The sequence below is a fragment of the Opisthocomus hoazin genome, chromosome 7 (genome assembly GCF_030867145.1).
Source record: "Opisthocomus hoazin isolate bOpiHoa1 chromosome 7, bOpiHoa1.hap1, whole genome shotgun sequence".
In the NCBI taxonomy this organism is placed as follows: Eukaryota; Metazoa; Chordata; class Aves; order Opisthocomiformes; family Opisthocomidae; genus Opisthocomus; species Opisthocomus hoazin.
The window spans coordinates 63,594,828-63,610,449 of NC_134420.1; the positions used below are offsets into that span (position 1 = coordinate 63,594,828).

A 15,622-nucleotide genomic window follows, 5' to 3' on the forward strand; every position below is an offset into this window, starting at 1 on the left:
GGGGGCCCCACCCCGCTGCCTGCCCGGCCGGCGGGGCGGGAAGGGGCGGCCCCGCGGCCGCCCTATAACTGCCCATTGGCCGGGCCGGGCGGGAGGTAGCGGTTCCTAAGGAGCAGGATGGAGGCGGCGGCGGCGGGGTCCCCCCCGGCGGGGCCGCGCTCTCTGCGCAGAGCCCTGGCCGGCGTCCGCCCCCAGGAGCGGCCCGGCTGCCCCCCGGCCTCCGCCGGCGGCTCGGAGGCCGAGGCGCGGGTGCTGGTCATCAACACGGGCGGCACCATCGGCATGGTGGAGGACGTCAACGGTAAGGGGCGGCGGGGGCCGGCTGCCCCTCAGGGCGCGGCGCTGGGCGAGCGGGGGCTGGGGCTGCCGCCGCCGTGGCTGCCAGCCCTGCCTTGTGACCGCTCTCCCCGGCGGGGGCGAGTGGCGGCCGAAGGGCGTGCGCCTCGCTGGGGTCCCACCGGCCGGGTGTCTCGGTGGCTCAGCTGGCAGGCATCCTTCCGAGAAGCGAGCCCCGCGCCCGGTGAGAGCAGGCTTGGGCGGAGGGCAGCGTGTTTCCTGAAGCAGGAGTCCTTTCTCCCCTCCTTCGCGCGCTGAAAATGAAACCAGCTTAATCCTACCAGTCACGCAGTCTTTTTTTATTTTTTAGCCCTAAAAGAGCCACCGTCCCAAGGCTGCCTGGGGAGCGTGTGCCTGGCGCTCCCAGCGGGAGGAGCGTGGGCTGCTGGAGGCGGTGGCCCCGTCGGGGCTCTCCGCGCGGTGCCCCGGCAGCCGCGGCTGATGCAAGTGTGGCCGCGCGCATCCCTCCGGGTGTCACAGCCGGCGAGGTCGGACGCGGCGTCTGCGCTCGCCTGCCTCTGGGCAGACTCCTGCTGCTCTCCCTCCCGCTCTGGGCTTCCTGCAGGAAATCGTGGAGGAGTTCCTCTTTACCTTGCCGCGGGAGGGTGAGATCTGTGTTGGTGAAGGCACTTGATGCGTCAAACCCCCTCCCACCAGCTGAGAAGGGTTTGAATCCAAAGTTGAACTCTGAGATGTCTCAGTATGCTGGCTGCATTTTACCTGAAAGCTGCTTGAGTCCCTACAGGTGTATGCTATCTGTTTTCAGGTGCCCTTAAACATCAACAGGTAGGTGCCTGAACTTGCCTAACACCCCTCCCCCAGGCTCCTGGTCCAGAAGCTGGTTGGAGTGGCACCTAAGCACCACCAGACCTTCATTGAGTAGGCACAGATCCCAAGAAATACCAGAAGCATCAGCCAACTAACAAGTCCAGGGAAAAGAATGGATTTCAGCCGGGTCTGACTTGCTGCACGGCTGTGTGTTTACCAGTGTTGGTAGAACGCGAAAGGGGGTAATGTATAGGGGAGGTGGGGTGGAGAGAGGGAAGCAGTCCAGTGTTGGTGAACACCTGTTCATTTTCCTTCCCCCTTCACTTGGGAGGCAGTGGAGCATCGCAGGTCTTACAGAGCCTGTGTCTGTCTAGGTTCAGAAGCATAGGTACTTGTGTCCCCTACTACAGAATTTCAAGCCCCTGTCTGAAACAGTCTTGGCTACTCATTTGTAGGATTAAAACACTTGGAGCTTCACCTCAGAGCCTCCTAGACTAGACTTTTTTTTTTTCTTTTCCTAATACATGTCCCTCCTTCTCAGAAGATGGTGGCTGGCTGATCCTTATTATTGTAGGGAAGATACCTTAAGTGGTTGTTCTGCTTTGGTTTTTTATGGCTGTTATATCTGTTTAATCTATCAAAGTTGTAAAAAAAAAAAAAAAAAAAAAAGCCAAATGACGTGGTGACTTTCCTTGCTATCTGCATTGTTTATACAAATAATTTCCTACTTCTATTGTCTCAGCTTCCCAAACACCTTTTTTGAAGCAAATACATTAAAATCACATCTCTTTCTTTTATAAATTAACTCCATAACCCCTTCTCATCTTATGTGCCTTTCTTTCCTTTTGCTTAACAAGTGTCAATCATTAAAGCATGTGCAAACAATCTAGCAGTTATGATCTAACCATGCTGACTTGCTACATCCTGGTGAGGGTTTCAAACTGCTTTCCATACACAGATCTAGCAGCATATCAGGGTGCCTGTGCGAGAGTCATTTACAGAGGATGGGTAGTCTCTTGCTGTTTGTGTGAGCTGGGTGACAACCGGACTCGGTTGCGGACTCTCACAGCACTCATGTTTTTGCTGTCAAATAAGCCATTTCAGTGCATTTTTAAGATTTCTTCGCTTTATGTCCTCCTACAACAGCCTCTTTTGGCTTATCAGTAGCTCATTTCAGAAAGAGAATCTTGCTGCACTCCTTAGTGAGGTTACCGTGATAGTGATCTTTGCATTGAGTTTGTGCTACTGTTCCTCCTGGCTGGTGCCTTTGGGAAGATCTTTTCTGTGAGCTTGTGGGCTGGATCTCTTTCCTAGCTTTTACCTGAAATACCAAGAAAAAAGCCCACTCAACAAATATGAATAGAACTGAACTAAAACCCCTTAGAAAGATTACTTACCTTAGAATAGAGTCTGCCTGGGTAACTTAGTTAATTATCTGTCTTTTCTGGGTATACTAGGCCGCTGAAGGACTGGCTGCTGTAGTCCAAACTTTTTTCTGTTTGAAACCTATGCACCTCACGTCTGAAAGCTCCAAGTACTACAGCTGCAGAAAGGAATATTTTGGAGAACACTTTCTGCTGCTTTGCCTTTAAAAAATGTAGTTGTCACTTTTAGAATCTGACACCATAGATGTATGTGCAATTTGTGTTGATATTCCTATAGGTAAAAACTGGTTTGGTTAAGTCCTTTGTATTCCTCAGGGTGGAGAGTTTGTTAGGACTGGGGATGCTACCTTCAGAATGCTGATGTTCAGTCTGCACCTTCTTCCCAGCACCTGGGTCTCTTGGGTGCAGAGCCCCACTGACACAGCTGCATCAGACTTTTTCAGCTCCCTGTTCTCTGCCGCAGCACAGGTTATAGGATATCTTGATTAGCGAGTAGCTGTAACTGCGTTATCTGTAGCACCAGAGTGAAAAGCAGAGTCCTTGACTGTAGGCGAGACAGGACCATGCTTGTTCTCCTCGGCCACAGTTGCTGGTTTGCTGTTCTGTCTTTGTCCGTCTGCTTTGTGGTGCTGGGGTTGGCCAGCTAAAGAGGGAAAGGATAGAAGTTGATGAGAGCTATTTGGACAAGTTGCACAGCCTGCCTCTTTTCTGCAGGAGTGAAGTTGCTTCAAATACTTGGTTAACAAGCTTGGCTCACAGAAGATGTTTTCCATGCATAAGAAAGTAGAAATGTTCTTAAAACAGTTGCACTTGAGTTTCCCCTGTGCTTGCTTCTTGAAGCCGTGAAGGAGGAAACACTGGTAAATGTGGATGCATTTAAGAGGCTTGCATATGTTGTAAGTGGGTCATCTTGGATACATCTGCAAAATGTCTTAAATTAAAAAAAAAAAAAAAAGTTTAAGTTCCGTGCAAACAGTTACAGAAAAATCCTGACAGATTTGCGATTGAGAGATGAGGAACTGTCATTTACAGAGGAGAGGTTTAAGAATATTAATGTGCATCAGCTCTCCAGTTCCTGGGGCAAACACAAAAAATAAACAGTCTAATCCATTGTCAGTATTGAGAGCAAGATGGGCGTTGGACAAACAGAAAAATAATCAGAAAACATAACAGAAAACACTTGAAACTGGGCTGTGCTTCAGAGCCAAAATGACTCTGTGCCCAAGTGCAGCAGAAGTGGCCATTTGTGACTAAGCTAGGAACATCCTTAAGAGGAAAAGCAGGGATTACAGCTGAATGAACGAAGCATCCAAGGCTTGAAAGCGTGTTAAGTATATTTTGTAAAACAAAGTATTCTGGCAGAAATCCAAACAAATCCACTCAAAGGCTGGTGCTGTCCTGTGAGAAAGTTGGCTATGAAGGGGCCTGCTACTTCATTTAAGGCAAGCCAGGAGGGAGATTAGGGAGTTCTTAAGGATTTTTCCATCAGTTTGGAAAGTAAATGGAAAAAGATAGAAATAGTACTGAAAATAGTTCAGGCTCAAGTTGCCCAGAGAGGTGGTGGAGTCTCCTTCTCTGGAGATATTCAAGGCCCCGTGCAGCCTGCTGTAGGTGACCCTGCTTCGGCAGGGGGGTTGGACTTGATGATCCACAGAGGTCCCTTCCAACCCCTAACATTCTGTGACAATACTCTCTGTGTTTTGGAGTATTTTAAATAAACTTTGCTGTTTGAAGGTAGAATAAAAAAAACCCAAACCAAAACAGCTGCTAACTTGAATGAGAATCATGTTTAAATGAACAGAAGACCTAGGAGGTAGGAAGAGAATTACCTGGCCTTAAATTAGGAATAACTAGAACTAGCAGAAGTAGAATAATGAGGTTTGAGAGTTTGTTCACCATCTGAACAGGCTGTATAAAACATTCACTGAGGTTAAACTGAACTGGACAGTAATGCCAGTAGAATCTTGAAGTCCAGAAGGAAGTACCTCTGACAGAAGTTCCCTGAATGAAAAACATCTCAAAAAGTCAGACTTAAGAAAGAACTGTGGACACTAGGACTCTTGCTGTCCTTCCTGAAACAGGTTATTGGGAGATGAGTTGCAAGTTAGGTTCACAAAAGAACTCAGTTCTGTGATGCTGAGGATTGTAACATCAAAAGTTTAAGTGCCTTGCTTTCTCACAGAGGATCGCATGTGCATTCCCTTTGAAATTTCTGGTTGCAACCAGGACGCTTGCAGATCCAGCAAGCACTAAATGAACCTAGGCTGGTTTAAGCCCCAACCATTTTATGGCCCTTGCACAGAGAGAAAGACAGCATCATGGGCAGGGAGAGGGTGGACAGACCTTAAAGTGCATCCGAGCTTTCAACTTTGTCGATTCGGCAGCTCATGCACCTTCTCTATCTCTTGTCAATGGAGATGTTCAGTCCTAAACCTGTTGGTGGAAAGTACCTATTGAAGTGAGAGTGATTCAGCAAGGCTTTCGACACTGTCTCCCATAACATCATCCTAGGGAAGCTCAGGAAGTGTGGGCAGAATGAGTGGTCAGTGAGGTGGATTGGGAACTGGCTGAATGGCAGAACTCAGAGGGTTGTCATCAGCGGCACTGAGTCTAGTTAGAGGCAGGTAACTAGCGATGTCCCCCAAGAGTCAGTACTTGGCCCAATCTTGTTTAACTTCTTCATCAACGACCTGGATGAAGAGTTAGAGTGTACCCTCAGCAAGTTTGCTGATGACACCAAACTGGGAGGAGTGGTAGATACACCAGAAGGCTGTGCTGCCATTCAGCGTGACCTGGACAGGCTGGAAAGTTGGGCAGAGAGGAACCTGATGAGGTTCAACAAGGGGAAGTGCACGGTCCTGCACCTGGGGAGGAACAACCCCATGCATTAGTACAGGCTTGGTGGTGGACCTGCTGGAGAGCAGCTCTGTGTGAGAGGGACCTGGGTGTCCTGGTGGACGACAGGTTAACCATGAGCCAGCAGTGTGCCCTGGCTGCCAAGAAAGCCAATGGCATCCTGGGATACATTAGGAGGAGTGTGGCCAGTAGGTTGAGGGAGGTTATCCTTCCCCTCTACACTGCCCTAGTGAGGCCTCATCTGGAGTACTCTGTCCAGTTCTGGGCTCCCCAGTTCAGGAAAGATGAGGGGCTACTGGAGAGAGTCCAGCAGAGGGCTACGAGGATGGTGAGGGGACTGGAGCATCTGTCCTACGAGGAGAGGCTGAGGGAGCTGGGCTTGTTCAGCCTGAAGAAGAGAAGGCTGAGAGGAGACCTTATAAACACTTAGAAATATCTCAAGGGTGGGAGTCAGGAAGATGGGCCCAGAGTCTTTTCAGTAGTGCCCAGCGACAGGACAAGGGGCAATGGGCACAAACTGAAGCATAGGAAGTTCCATCTGAACATGAGGAAGAACTTCTTCCATCTGAGGGTGATGGAGCCCTGGAACCGGCTGCCCAGGGAGGTTGTGGATTCTCCTTCTCTGGAGATATTCAAGACCCGGCTGGACAAGGTCCTGTGCAGCCTGCTGTAGGTGAGCCTGCTTCGGCAGGAGGGTTGGACTAGATGACCCACAGAGGTCCCTTCTAACCCCGAACATTCTGTGATTCTGTGATTAGAGCACTTAGCATTTAAGACTCTTCTTGGAAGTTCAGGTTTCTCTATATTTGCATATATATAGATATTTGTCCATATTTGTCAATGCTCAATACCTACTGTGGGGTTTGTTTTAGCTTTCTCTTTTATTTATTTTTTTTTCTCTATGGAAATGCTATTGCCATTGACAATGAGACATAACATGCAGCTTTCCAGCACAGACAGGCTGGTACCTTGGTGTTTCTGCCAATACTGCTGTAGGCTAAGAAGCTTAGGTAAAAATATCACAAAGTTGTAGTACAAAACAAGGCTCAGTATTTTGTAAGTCCTCTGCCACTAGACAGAGAATAGCTATGGCAAATGTAAAAGAGAACGGTAGCTTTTTGCTACAGTTGCAAAAATTGGCTCCCTGCCCTTACTGCTGATTATATTTGCACACAAGCAACAATTAAAAATAGATAAACCAAATTTTTTATATGGAGGAGATTTGTAACATTATTTATCTTAAATACAGGTTTTATTTATTTCGAGTCAAGAAAAGAATAACTTCACAGATTTATTGGTTATATTCTGTTTTCACATGCTTAAACTGGCAATAGATGGTTTAATTTGGAAGGATGGGCAAACAGCTGTGTAACTTGACTTCTTCCCTCCTTACTGTGCCACTTGTTTCCTTCCATCCCTGCTCCTTTATTTACTTGCTTTATTCTTGATTTTTAAGGACTTGCTCCTGAGGCCAATAAATTAGTAAGCAGCTTGCAAACGATGCCAATGATGCATGATGAGGCATATGCCCGGGAAACCAAACTGAACAACTTCCACGGATTTCCAGATAACACATTGGTGCTCCCGTAAGTACATTTTGCTTGGGGAGTGGGAGGGTTAGGAATTATCTTGTGAATTTTCAGATAATTACATACCCAAGCATTTAGTGTGAAGAAGCCATTATGAGATTAGCAAAAATGCTTATATTGACTTAAAAGGAAAAAGCCTACTGTATCTGGTATGATAGAAGCTGTCTGGTTTGATGTATTTGTAATGAAGTGTCTTACAACAGCTTGAGAAACAACTTTTAAATTAGGCAACAAGTAACCATTCTGGGCAGCTTAATCCTGCATTTTTTTTCTTGTTTTGGATATTAATTTGCTACTGTGCAAACATACAAATATTCTATAGAAGCTAAGGAAACTGTATATACAGCTCTGTGTGAATTATCTTCAGCACATGTCTGGAAAAAGTAGCATCTAATTAATGCATCCATGAATAGGCCTCATGCTTTAATTCTGCAGGCTGCCGCTTTTTAAAGAAACCTAGAAGCTGATTGTCTTTCCCAAATTTATGCAACATTATGATAATAAGCAGTGGTCTTATAATTAATCTGCATCGCTTCTTAACAGTTGGGCAATGATTAATAAGCTTATAGGTTTTATTTAGAGGGCAGTATGCTAATTTGAGATATTCCCCAGCTGTGATGAATGACTGTGCCCCTGTAAACATGTTAACTTTGCACAAAAGATGATTTTACACATTCATTCAAAAATAAATGGGACTATGAATGTTTTGCTATAAGAGTAAAAGTGGATATTCTTTAATCTTTAAGGAAAGAATCAGGACATACAAAGTGAATGTAAGGTTTACCAATTTCTTTCGATTTTGTATGGAGGTCTCTGTGTAAAGCTTTTAAAAGTAACCACTTACGAAGTAGATGGCAGGAAAAGGGGTAAAGGGAAAAGAAATGGCCTCCTGGTGAAATAGTGTTGATGTGAACATACAGTTTGTGTTAAATGATGGTTATGCTGAGAAGGATAGAGTTCTGTTACGATGTTGTGCTTGTAATGCAAAAATTTTAAAATACTTTAAGGGATTTGAAATATAACAAAACTACACTAATATACCCATCTGAGTCCTAAATATGCTTCTCCATGAAGAACAGGAAACCTTAAAACAATCGTTCGGATCAAAAACGGAGGTTTAAAAACCAATCTTGTCTTGTTTTTCTGGCACTGCTGAGTGGTGTTTCTGGAGGTTAGTCATGGCAATTTGCCATTTTCTCTTTTGTGCTAGCCGAGTGGTATTTTAACTAGGCAGTTGAGAAGTATTGTGAGTTTCTCAGGGGAGAAAATAGGAGTATTTTGTGAATTTGTGTATCTGTATAACAACCTGATATAAGAGGAACAACATGATCTCTTTTTAGAGAGAGGCATCAAAAGTTGTAGACTAGGCTGGTCTCTGGCGTTGGTATGTCATGTTTTCTGTAAACAGCACATCCGCAGGGGAGCTTTCTTTTCACAGATTTTCAGCTGACTTCCAAAGTTACTCTTAGCATGTGTAAATGCGATATCCAACAAGGCAATTTTTCATGTGAAGTCTAACTTCTTGGGTACAGTATGTCAGTTGGTTAGGAATGAAAACTGCACATCGTTTGAAAGCTCTCTCTGCTGTACACAGCTGTCTTACAGGCTTCCTAAGGGGAGCAGGTCTGCAGATGTTGTTAGCTGATGAACTGATAATTGACTCTTGATTTTGTGTATTTTATGTTGCTGTAAATATATACGAGAATAGCAAGTGGGAACAAAACACTACTGTGAATGCTGACGGAAGGTAATCAACTTTTCTGAGCTCTAAGCACGTTATTTCAGGAAATTTTATGCACCCATACAGTATCCTGGTCTTTTCTATAACCTTGGACCATCTTCCAGTGTAAATGTTGAAGCATCTATCACAGTTACAGCTGGTAGGGAGCTTCCCATCATCCTCAGGCAGTGGAAAAACATTGAGAACACTCTGAAGATGATCCTGTCAAACATGCTCCCGGATGGCTCTGCCTGGAAGAGCAAGTCGGAAGGGCGGAGCTGGCATGCTAGCAGTTCTTCTTTGTTAGCTGCTTGTTGGCCACTGCATTGCTAAATAGGAACTTATTCCAACGAACCTAAGAATGGGTGAAAATGGTGGGTGTTCTATCCTCTTCCAAGCTTCAGAAAGGTAGCAGAAAGTAATAGTAGTAGGGTTCTTTTTTTACCCCAAATCATAACTAGCCAAGTGGATTTTATATGCAGTTGACTTTACTCTGAGGAGTTAGAAAGTTAGTGTGGAGAAGTGGGCACATTTTGTGGGGCAGAACACATGCTCTGTATGCAGTCCATTTGGCTGGCAAATCAAAGGTCTTTGAAGAGTCAGATTTCTTGAGACAGGCAGGTAGAGAAAGGGAGTCCCGTGGTCCTGGAAAGCAGGGAGATCAGACAGCATGCTTAGGGCTGGGACAATCCCACTGTGATTCCATAGCCATCATTGGCTTAGAACGTCCCCTCCAAATTTGGAATCATCTTTTGTAAGACGTTTGAGTGCCCAGACACTTCTTAATCTTTGGTCTCCATCTGCCAGGCTACACACTGCGTGATGTTTGAAAGCGTTAGGTTCCTCGGCCCCACAGGTACTTTATCCTATTGCTTGACTGTTCATTTTTGTTTGGGGTTTTTTTCCCCTTGCATAGTTGCTTTGTCTTGTTTTTATTGTACTTAGAGCAGTCTTTTCCCAGATGTCAAGGTTGCACTTGTTCAGTGGCCAATAACTGATCACCGGCGAGTTGTTTGTAGTCCTGGGGCCTCTGTTTTCACCCTGTGCCGGTACTTTTAAGATCTTTGGTATTATCCCATGTTTAAACTCCACGTCATAACAAGAGACCGCTGGTACCATATAGCCAACTTTCGTAACTAGCTGACAGCAGACCGAATAGGCTTGGACTAGGGTTTTAAGGAGTTAGCCTATTACTAGCAAAGGCAACAGTTTACTCGAAGATCTTAAGTAACCAAGAGAGTTTTTTTCTGAAATCTGGGGTCAGAGAAACTGAGAAGAGTGGATCCTTTTAAAGACCTCAAAAATGAAGCCCAGTCATAAGACTCTTAAAAGAAGATACCTTTTCTGTCAGGGAAGAGTATCCATATATAGGAGATCTATTTATGTTTATCAGTGGGTTAAAAAGTTGGTGCAGCTCTTCTGTTGAGCCCCTATAAACCTTGGGAGCTTTATAGATTTTGTTCAATAGCTTACGAAACATTTTTAAACCGTAAGACTTGGTATTGACTTTTGTTAGAACTCAGTTCCCAACTTAAACATGGTAAGTCTGGTTCTTCTTTTCTGTGTTTAGTTTTGCCAGCCCTTCTCCACCTCCCAAATTATATTTATTATTAAATTAAATTTAGGGATTTGTGCTTTAAACCACATCAAGCCATGAACTTCTAAACTTGGAATTTAATGTTTAAATTTAAGGCCATTTTTTTTTTGCCATAGAATCATAGAATTGTTTAGGTTTGAGGAGACTGTCAAGATCATCGAGTCCAACCAGTAAGCTAACATTGTCAATTCCACCACTAAACCATGTCCCTAAGCTCCACATCTGTACGTCTTTTAAATACCTCCAAGGATGGTGCCTCAACCACTTCCCTGGGCAGCCTGTTCCAATGCTTTACAAATCTTTCAGTGAAGAATTTTTTTCTAATATCCAATCTAAACCTCCCCTGGCACAACTTGAGGCCATTTTCCCTTGTCCTATTGCCTGTTACTTGGGAGAAGAGACCAACACCCACCTTGCTACAACCTCCTTTCAGGTAATTGGAGAGAGGGGTGAGGTCTCCTCTCAGCCTCCTCTTCTCCAGGCTAAACAACCCCAGCTCTCTCAGCCAGTCCTCGTAAGACTTGTGCTCTAGACCCTTCACTAGCTTCATTCCCCTTCTTGGGACATGTTCCAGCACCTCAGTGTCTTTCATGTAGTGAAGGGCCCAAAACTGAACACAATATTTGAGGTGCACCCTCACCAGTGCCGACTACAGGGGCACAATCACCTCCCTACTCCTGCTGGCCACACCGTTCCTGATACAAGCCAGGATGTTGCTGGCCACCTGGGCACACTGCCAGCCATCCACCAACACCCCCAGGTCCTTTTCCACCAGGCAGCTCTCCAGCCACTCCTCCCCATGCCTGTAGCGTTGCATGGGGTGGTTGTGACCGAAGTGCAGGACCCGACATTTGGCCTTGTTGAACCTCATACAGTTGGCCTCAGCCCATCAATGCAGCCTGTCCAGACCCCTCTGCAGAGCCTTTCTACCCTCAAGCAGATGGACACTCCTGCCCAGTTTGGTGTCATCTGCAAATTTACTGAGGGTGCATTCAGGTGAAAACTACTGATTGAGTGGAAAAATCAGAAGTGATGAGCTGGTATTAGCTCTAAGATTTTTTTGTTTCCAATTCTCTTTCTTTGTAGTGTCTCTAAGCAGAACAAAAGAATTTTCTACACAATCTTGGAGCTCTCACCACTGCTTGATTCTTCCAACATGACGCCAGACGACTGGGCCAAAATTGCAAACAAACTTGAGGTACTGTGGTGTGGGATAAGATTTCATTCGTTGCTTAAGCAAAAAGAGCATTATATCTAGGATACTTAGCAAGATAAAACATTTCAGTAGTGCTATATGTATATATTATTTTATTTAAAATGCAAATATTATATACCTTGTTTAGTTACTTGCAAGAAACTGTGCTTGCAAGGCTTGCCAAATTTTCCTTTTCCTTTTGAAAATGTTGCAAACTCGTTAGAGTTAAATAGTTCTTCCAGTGATAAGCCATGTCATAATTCTGTACAAGAAAGCAAATAGAAAAATTGCAGCTATAGTTGAAGAAGGTATATAATATATAGGTTGATATATTCTAAAATGTTGCCTTAAATTCATTGTCCAAAAATGTTGAATAAAAACCTTAGGTGTGGATGACTTAACTGAAGGTTGCTTGGTTACACATCATTTCAGTGTTCAAATAGCTTAATAGTTGGCTATTGATATAGAAAATAATTACATATCTTTAGGCCTTTCTTACTCTGGACACAGACTGACTTCATTAGCTGTGACTTTGCAGCTGGTAGAAAAATGCTGTCATGGTTAGCTTTCCCACACTGGGAAATGTTTAAAGCCTTAGATATTTCTGCATGTATAGATAAATCGATTACATCCTTCTCTAGATCGAAAATCAGCATTTCTCTGCTCCTGTCCACGTGTCTGAACTTAGCTGTGTGCTTTTAAGAAACTAGAAATGTGAAACATTGAAAATACTTCACAGCAGGAGTTCATACATAGCTGTTGGAAATAAATAACCATGGGCCTAGTAAGGTACTGCTCTCCCACACCTACTCACTGTGCGATAGTGAGCTTTATAGTGCAAATATCCATCTTTGACTGAGCTGTACCAATACACACAAACAGCACAATAATGCTGGGAATGCTGCTGAAGATCACATAACGGTCTTTCTTGATCCTGAAACCAGCAAACTAGAGATGATGGTCCTCCCAGGAAATGCATCTTGCCAGGGCAGAGAAGAGGCCATGCTGGTGTGTAGGTGAAGAGCCTCTGGGATGGAGCAGGGCTGCAGCTGGGAGAAGCCCAGGGCCAAGAGCTGAAGTCAATCGCATGCTGAACAGGAGAGAATTTACCTTTCTTTCTTAATGGCATATTAGTTTTTTGACAAAAAGAAAGCATTTCTTTCTTGTACACGGACTGCAGCTTCTCTGTATGTACAAGTATGCAGTTCGCGTAATCCAAGTGAAAAGTGCTGAGAAGGGAAAAAAACCCAACCCTTCTTCAACTGTCGGGATGATGTATAGACACTGCCACTTTGTGTTCATCTTGGACACATACCTGGCATAGCTGTAACATGCTGATGACTTTCCAGACTGAAAGATTCTAAGATGTTTCTGTGGGATTTGTTCTTAATTGCCAGCCTGATCTTTTATGTTATGAAGCTTAAACCAAGCTACATCCTTTCTCATCCAGTAAGGTTCATAAAGCTGAAAATAGTTGTGAGCGTACTCATTGAGGACAAGCGGCTATTTCTGTGGTCTTCTTGAAACTTAGTTACCTTGGTGGATAACTACAGCATGCTTTTTGCATCACGCTATAGTTTGGCATACAGAAAGATCTTGCAACACTGGGTGTTGTTCTGCTGGCTAACTTGCTAGAGATAGATAAGCAGAAATCCCCTGAAACTTCCAGTAGGTAGCAACACGTAGGCACAAGTATCAGTGAAAAAATAGCGAAAGGACAAGTAGAAATCTGCAGATGAGTTTGCAGGTGACCTTGTTCTCAGGAGATGCCAAGCGTCTGTGCCTACTGTAGCATAAGAAGTGTAATTAAAAAGAAATTCTATGGCAAGCCTCATTTTTTTCCCCTTGCTGGCACTTCAGAGTCTGCTTAGAGTTCTATGTAATCTTTTCCACAGAACCAAATTACCTCAGAGACATCAGTGTCTCTCACTACAGTGTTCACTATGTGCATCCCTCTCAAAATAGAGGCACCAATTCCATTTCCTCCACAAGCCAGCAGATGACTTTATTCCAACAGGACGAGCTGTGCGATTGATGGCTTTGCCTTAAAAATCCTCCTGCGTGGAAATGTGTGTAGATTAAAGGTATTCTAAAATTCCTTTTTGCGTCTGTGTGTGCCTGATAGTCCAAGGGACTTCTCAAAAATCAGCAAGTGTGTATCCATTAGTGAACAGCAAGAAGGCTCCTCACCTCTCTGCTGCAGAAGTCCCCACTGCCGCAGAGCTGATGGTTTTTGGACAGGAGAGGGCACTCTCAGCCTGGCCATTTGCCTCTGCCACGCGCAGTCGATGGACGGGGTTTTCTGTAGGTCACCATAGCCTTGGTTGGCCTAATCTGTTCCTGTAAATGGTATAATCCCTCAAGTGAAAGCGGCGACAAGAAATCAGACTATGCGACTAATTTGCATATGTTAACGTTCCTCTTTAAAGCCACTGCTAAGCTTTTCTTAATTAGCAGTCTTCTGGTTTAAAAATGCTGCATTAATATGTATACGTAGAAGAATCTCTTTGACTGTTCCGTAATTAGAATTACTGGCTCTAGTGCTTAGTGTCATATTAACCCTTAATAGTGTTTAAACTGAAAACAGGATAAATTTAGGCGGAATTATGCATGTAGTGCCCTTTAAAGTATTACGCTGTTGCTTGCATCAATGAAAGCAATGCAATATGTACCTCACTTGCTGATGCCAGTGCATTGCCCTAACAATCTGAAAACTGTCTCTCTGTCTCCAGGAGCACTATGAAAAGTATGATGGTTTTGTGATCCTTCACGGCACTGATACGATGGCCTATACAGCTTCAGCTTTATCCTTCATGTGTGAGAACCTGGGTAAAACTGTCGTTCTGACAGGATCTCAGGTAATGGACTTAATTTGAAGTCAGAAGCTTCATTTTCTATTTTCATATGCAAAACTAGATAATATCCTGATTATCACTGTATAGTTTAGTAGTGCAGGGTGGGCCTCTGGCCAGGGTGAATGGTCACAGTGCTGACAGAAATTAGTGAGAATTGACAGCCTCACCAGCTGAAGATCTGCCCCATAATTTTATCATTAATGACTTTACAACTCTGTACCAAATCAGGCCAGTAGTTCATTATGGCTGGGGCCAGATGCTTCAGAGAAAGATATAAGAGCCTGTCACTGGCCATTGTGTATTAATCGGTTTATAAGAGAAGCATCTTCCCAGCCTCAGGTGGCTGCTGGTTGTTAGCTATCTTTTTTTCTTTTAAAGCTCTGGAGCTTATTACTTTTTACTGCATCAGTTGCTGTCCCATTTTAAGTTACTCATTGCTGCATTCTTTATCATTTTTTTAATAATCTCTAAGCATTAGATGCATTTTTGATCATTTCTGTTCCACAAAGAATCTAAGATGGTCTGTTTCCTTTCCTCTAAAGACTGCATTTATTAATTTTCATTCTCTTAGCTGCAGATCAGCCCTTTGCATAATGTCTCGGGGGAGGGTATCTCTTACTAGAATAGCTTACTTAGGTGTAAAATACAGCTCTAAGCACAAAAGAGAGATGAAACATCGCACTGTAAAATTCCCCTCCCCCATCTCACAACTTCCCTTCCAAATGTCGTCTATTTGAAGTCAAATTATGAAAGTCTAGGAAGGAGTGGGCTCCCCCTTACTGTCTTGACATGGGGCAGTCTGTTCCAGGTTTTACTTTCTTTTTGATTTTATTCCTTGGAGATCTGCCTGATGTGATCTAGCAATGGAGCATGTGATTCTTTTTTTCACTGCTGAAAGGAGCTCTGACACTCTGTTACCAAAGAGGCAATCTGAAAAGGCATGGAAGTCATCACTCAGCAGACCAAATTTCTGTTTTTAATCTTGTCCTTTTCTGTCGGTAATAGCCTGCTGGCTCAGGTTTTCTATACTGTGAGGAAAGATGGTGCAAGAGAGCTGTTGTGAAGCATAGTGGCAGTTCTGTATGATCTGGCGCTGTGGCTTTTTCTCTGTACAATCACTTCTCCTGTGCTCAGTCACATTAATTGTGGCAGCTTTCTATTTTTCAAATTTTTCCTGAATCAGTCTTTTAGTCTGCTTAATCACACTAGAATCATCTCTGTATTAGCTTTTAAGCACTTAAATTATAAAAGTCTGTTAGACACAGAGGGAAACCCTGCCATCTACTGCAGTCTAAAACAGTTTGGATGAAGAAGGAAACTT

General features: G+C 44.1%; 1 protein-coding gene across 2 annotated transcripts in view; it reads left to right on the forward strand.

Moving 5' to 3' along the window:
- The first annotated feature begins 13 nt into the window (after positions 1-13).
- The window catches only part of ASPG (asparaginase), a 49,386-nt gene continuing 33,777 nt past the window's right edge, over positions 14-15,622 (forward strand). Inside the window, exons 1-4 of one of the 2 annotated variants that reach the window (XM_075426687.1) lie at positions 14-301; positions 6,802-6,931; positions 11,338-11,449; positions 14,179-14,304. In XM_075426687.1, coding sequence (XP_075282802.1) covers positions 118-301; positions 6,802-6,931; positions 11,338-11,449; positions 14,179-14,304 — 552 coding nt within the window. In that variant the 5' untranslated portion in view covers positions 14-117. The remainder of the gene's footprint in view (positions 302-6,801; positions 6,932-11,337; positions 11,450-14,178; positions 14,305-15,622) is intronic. The other variant, XM_075426685.1, reaches the window with a different exon arrangement.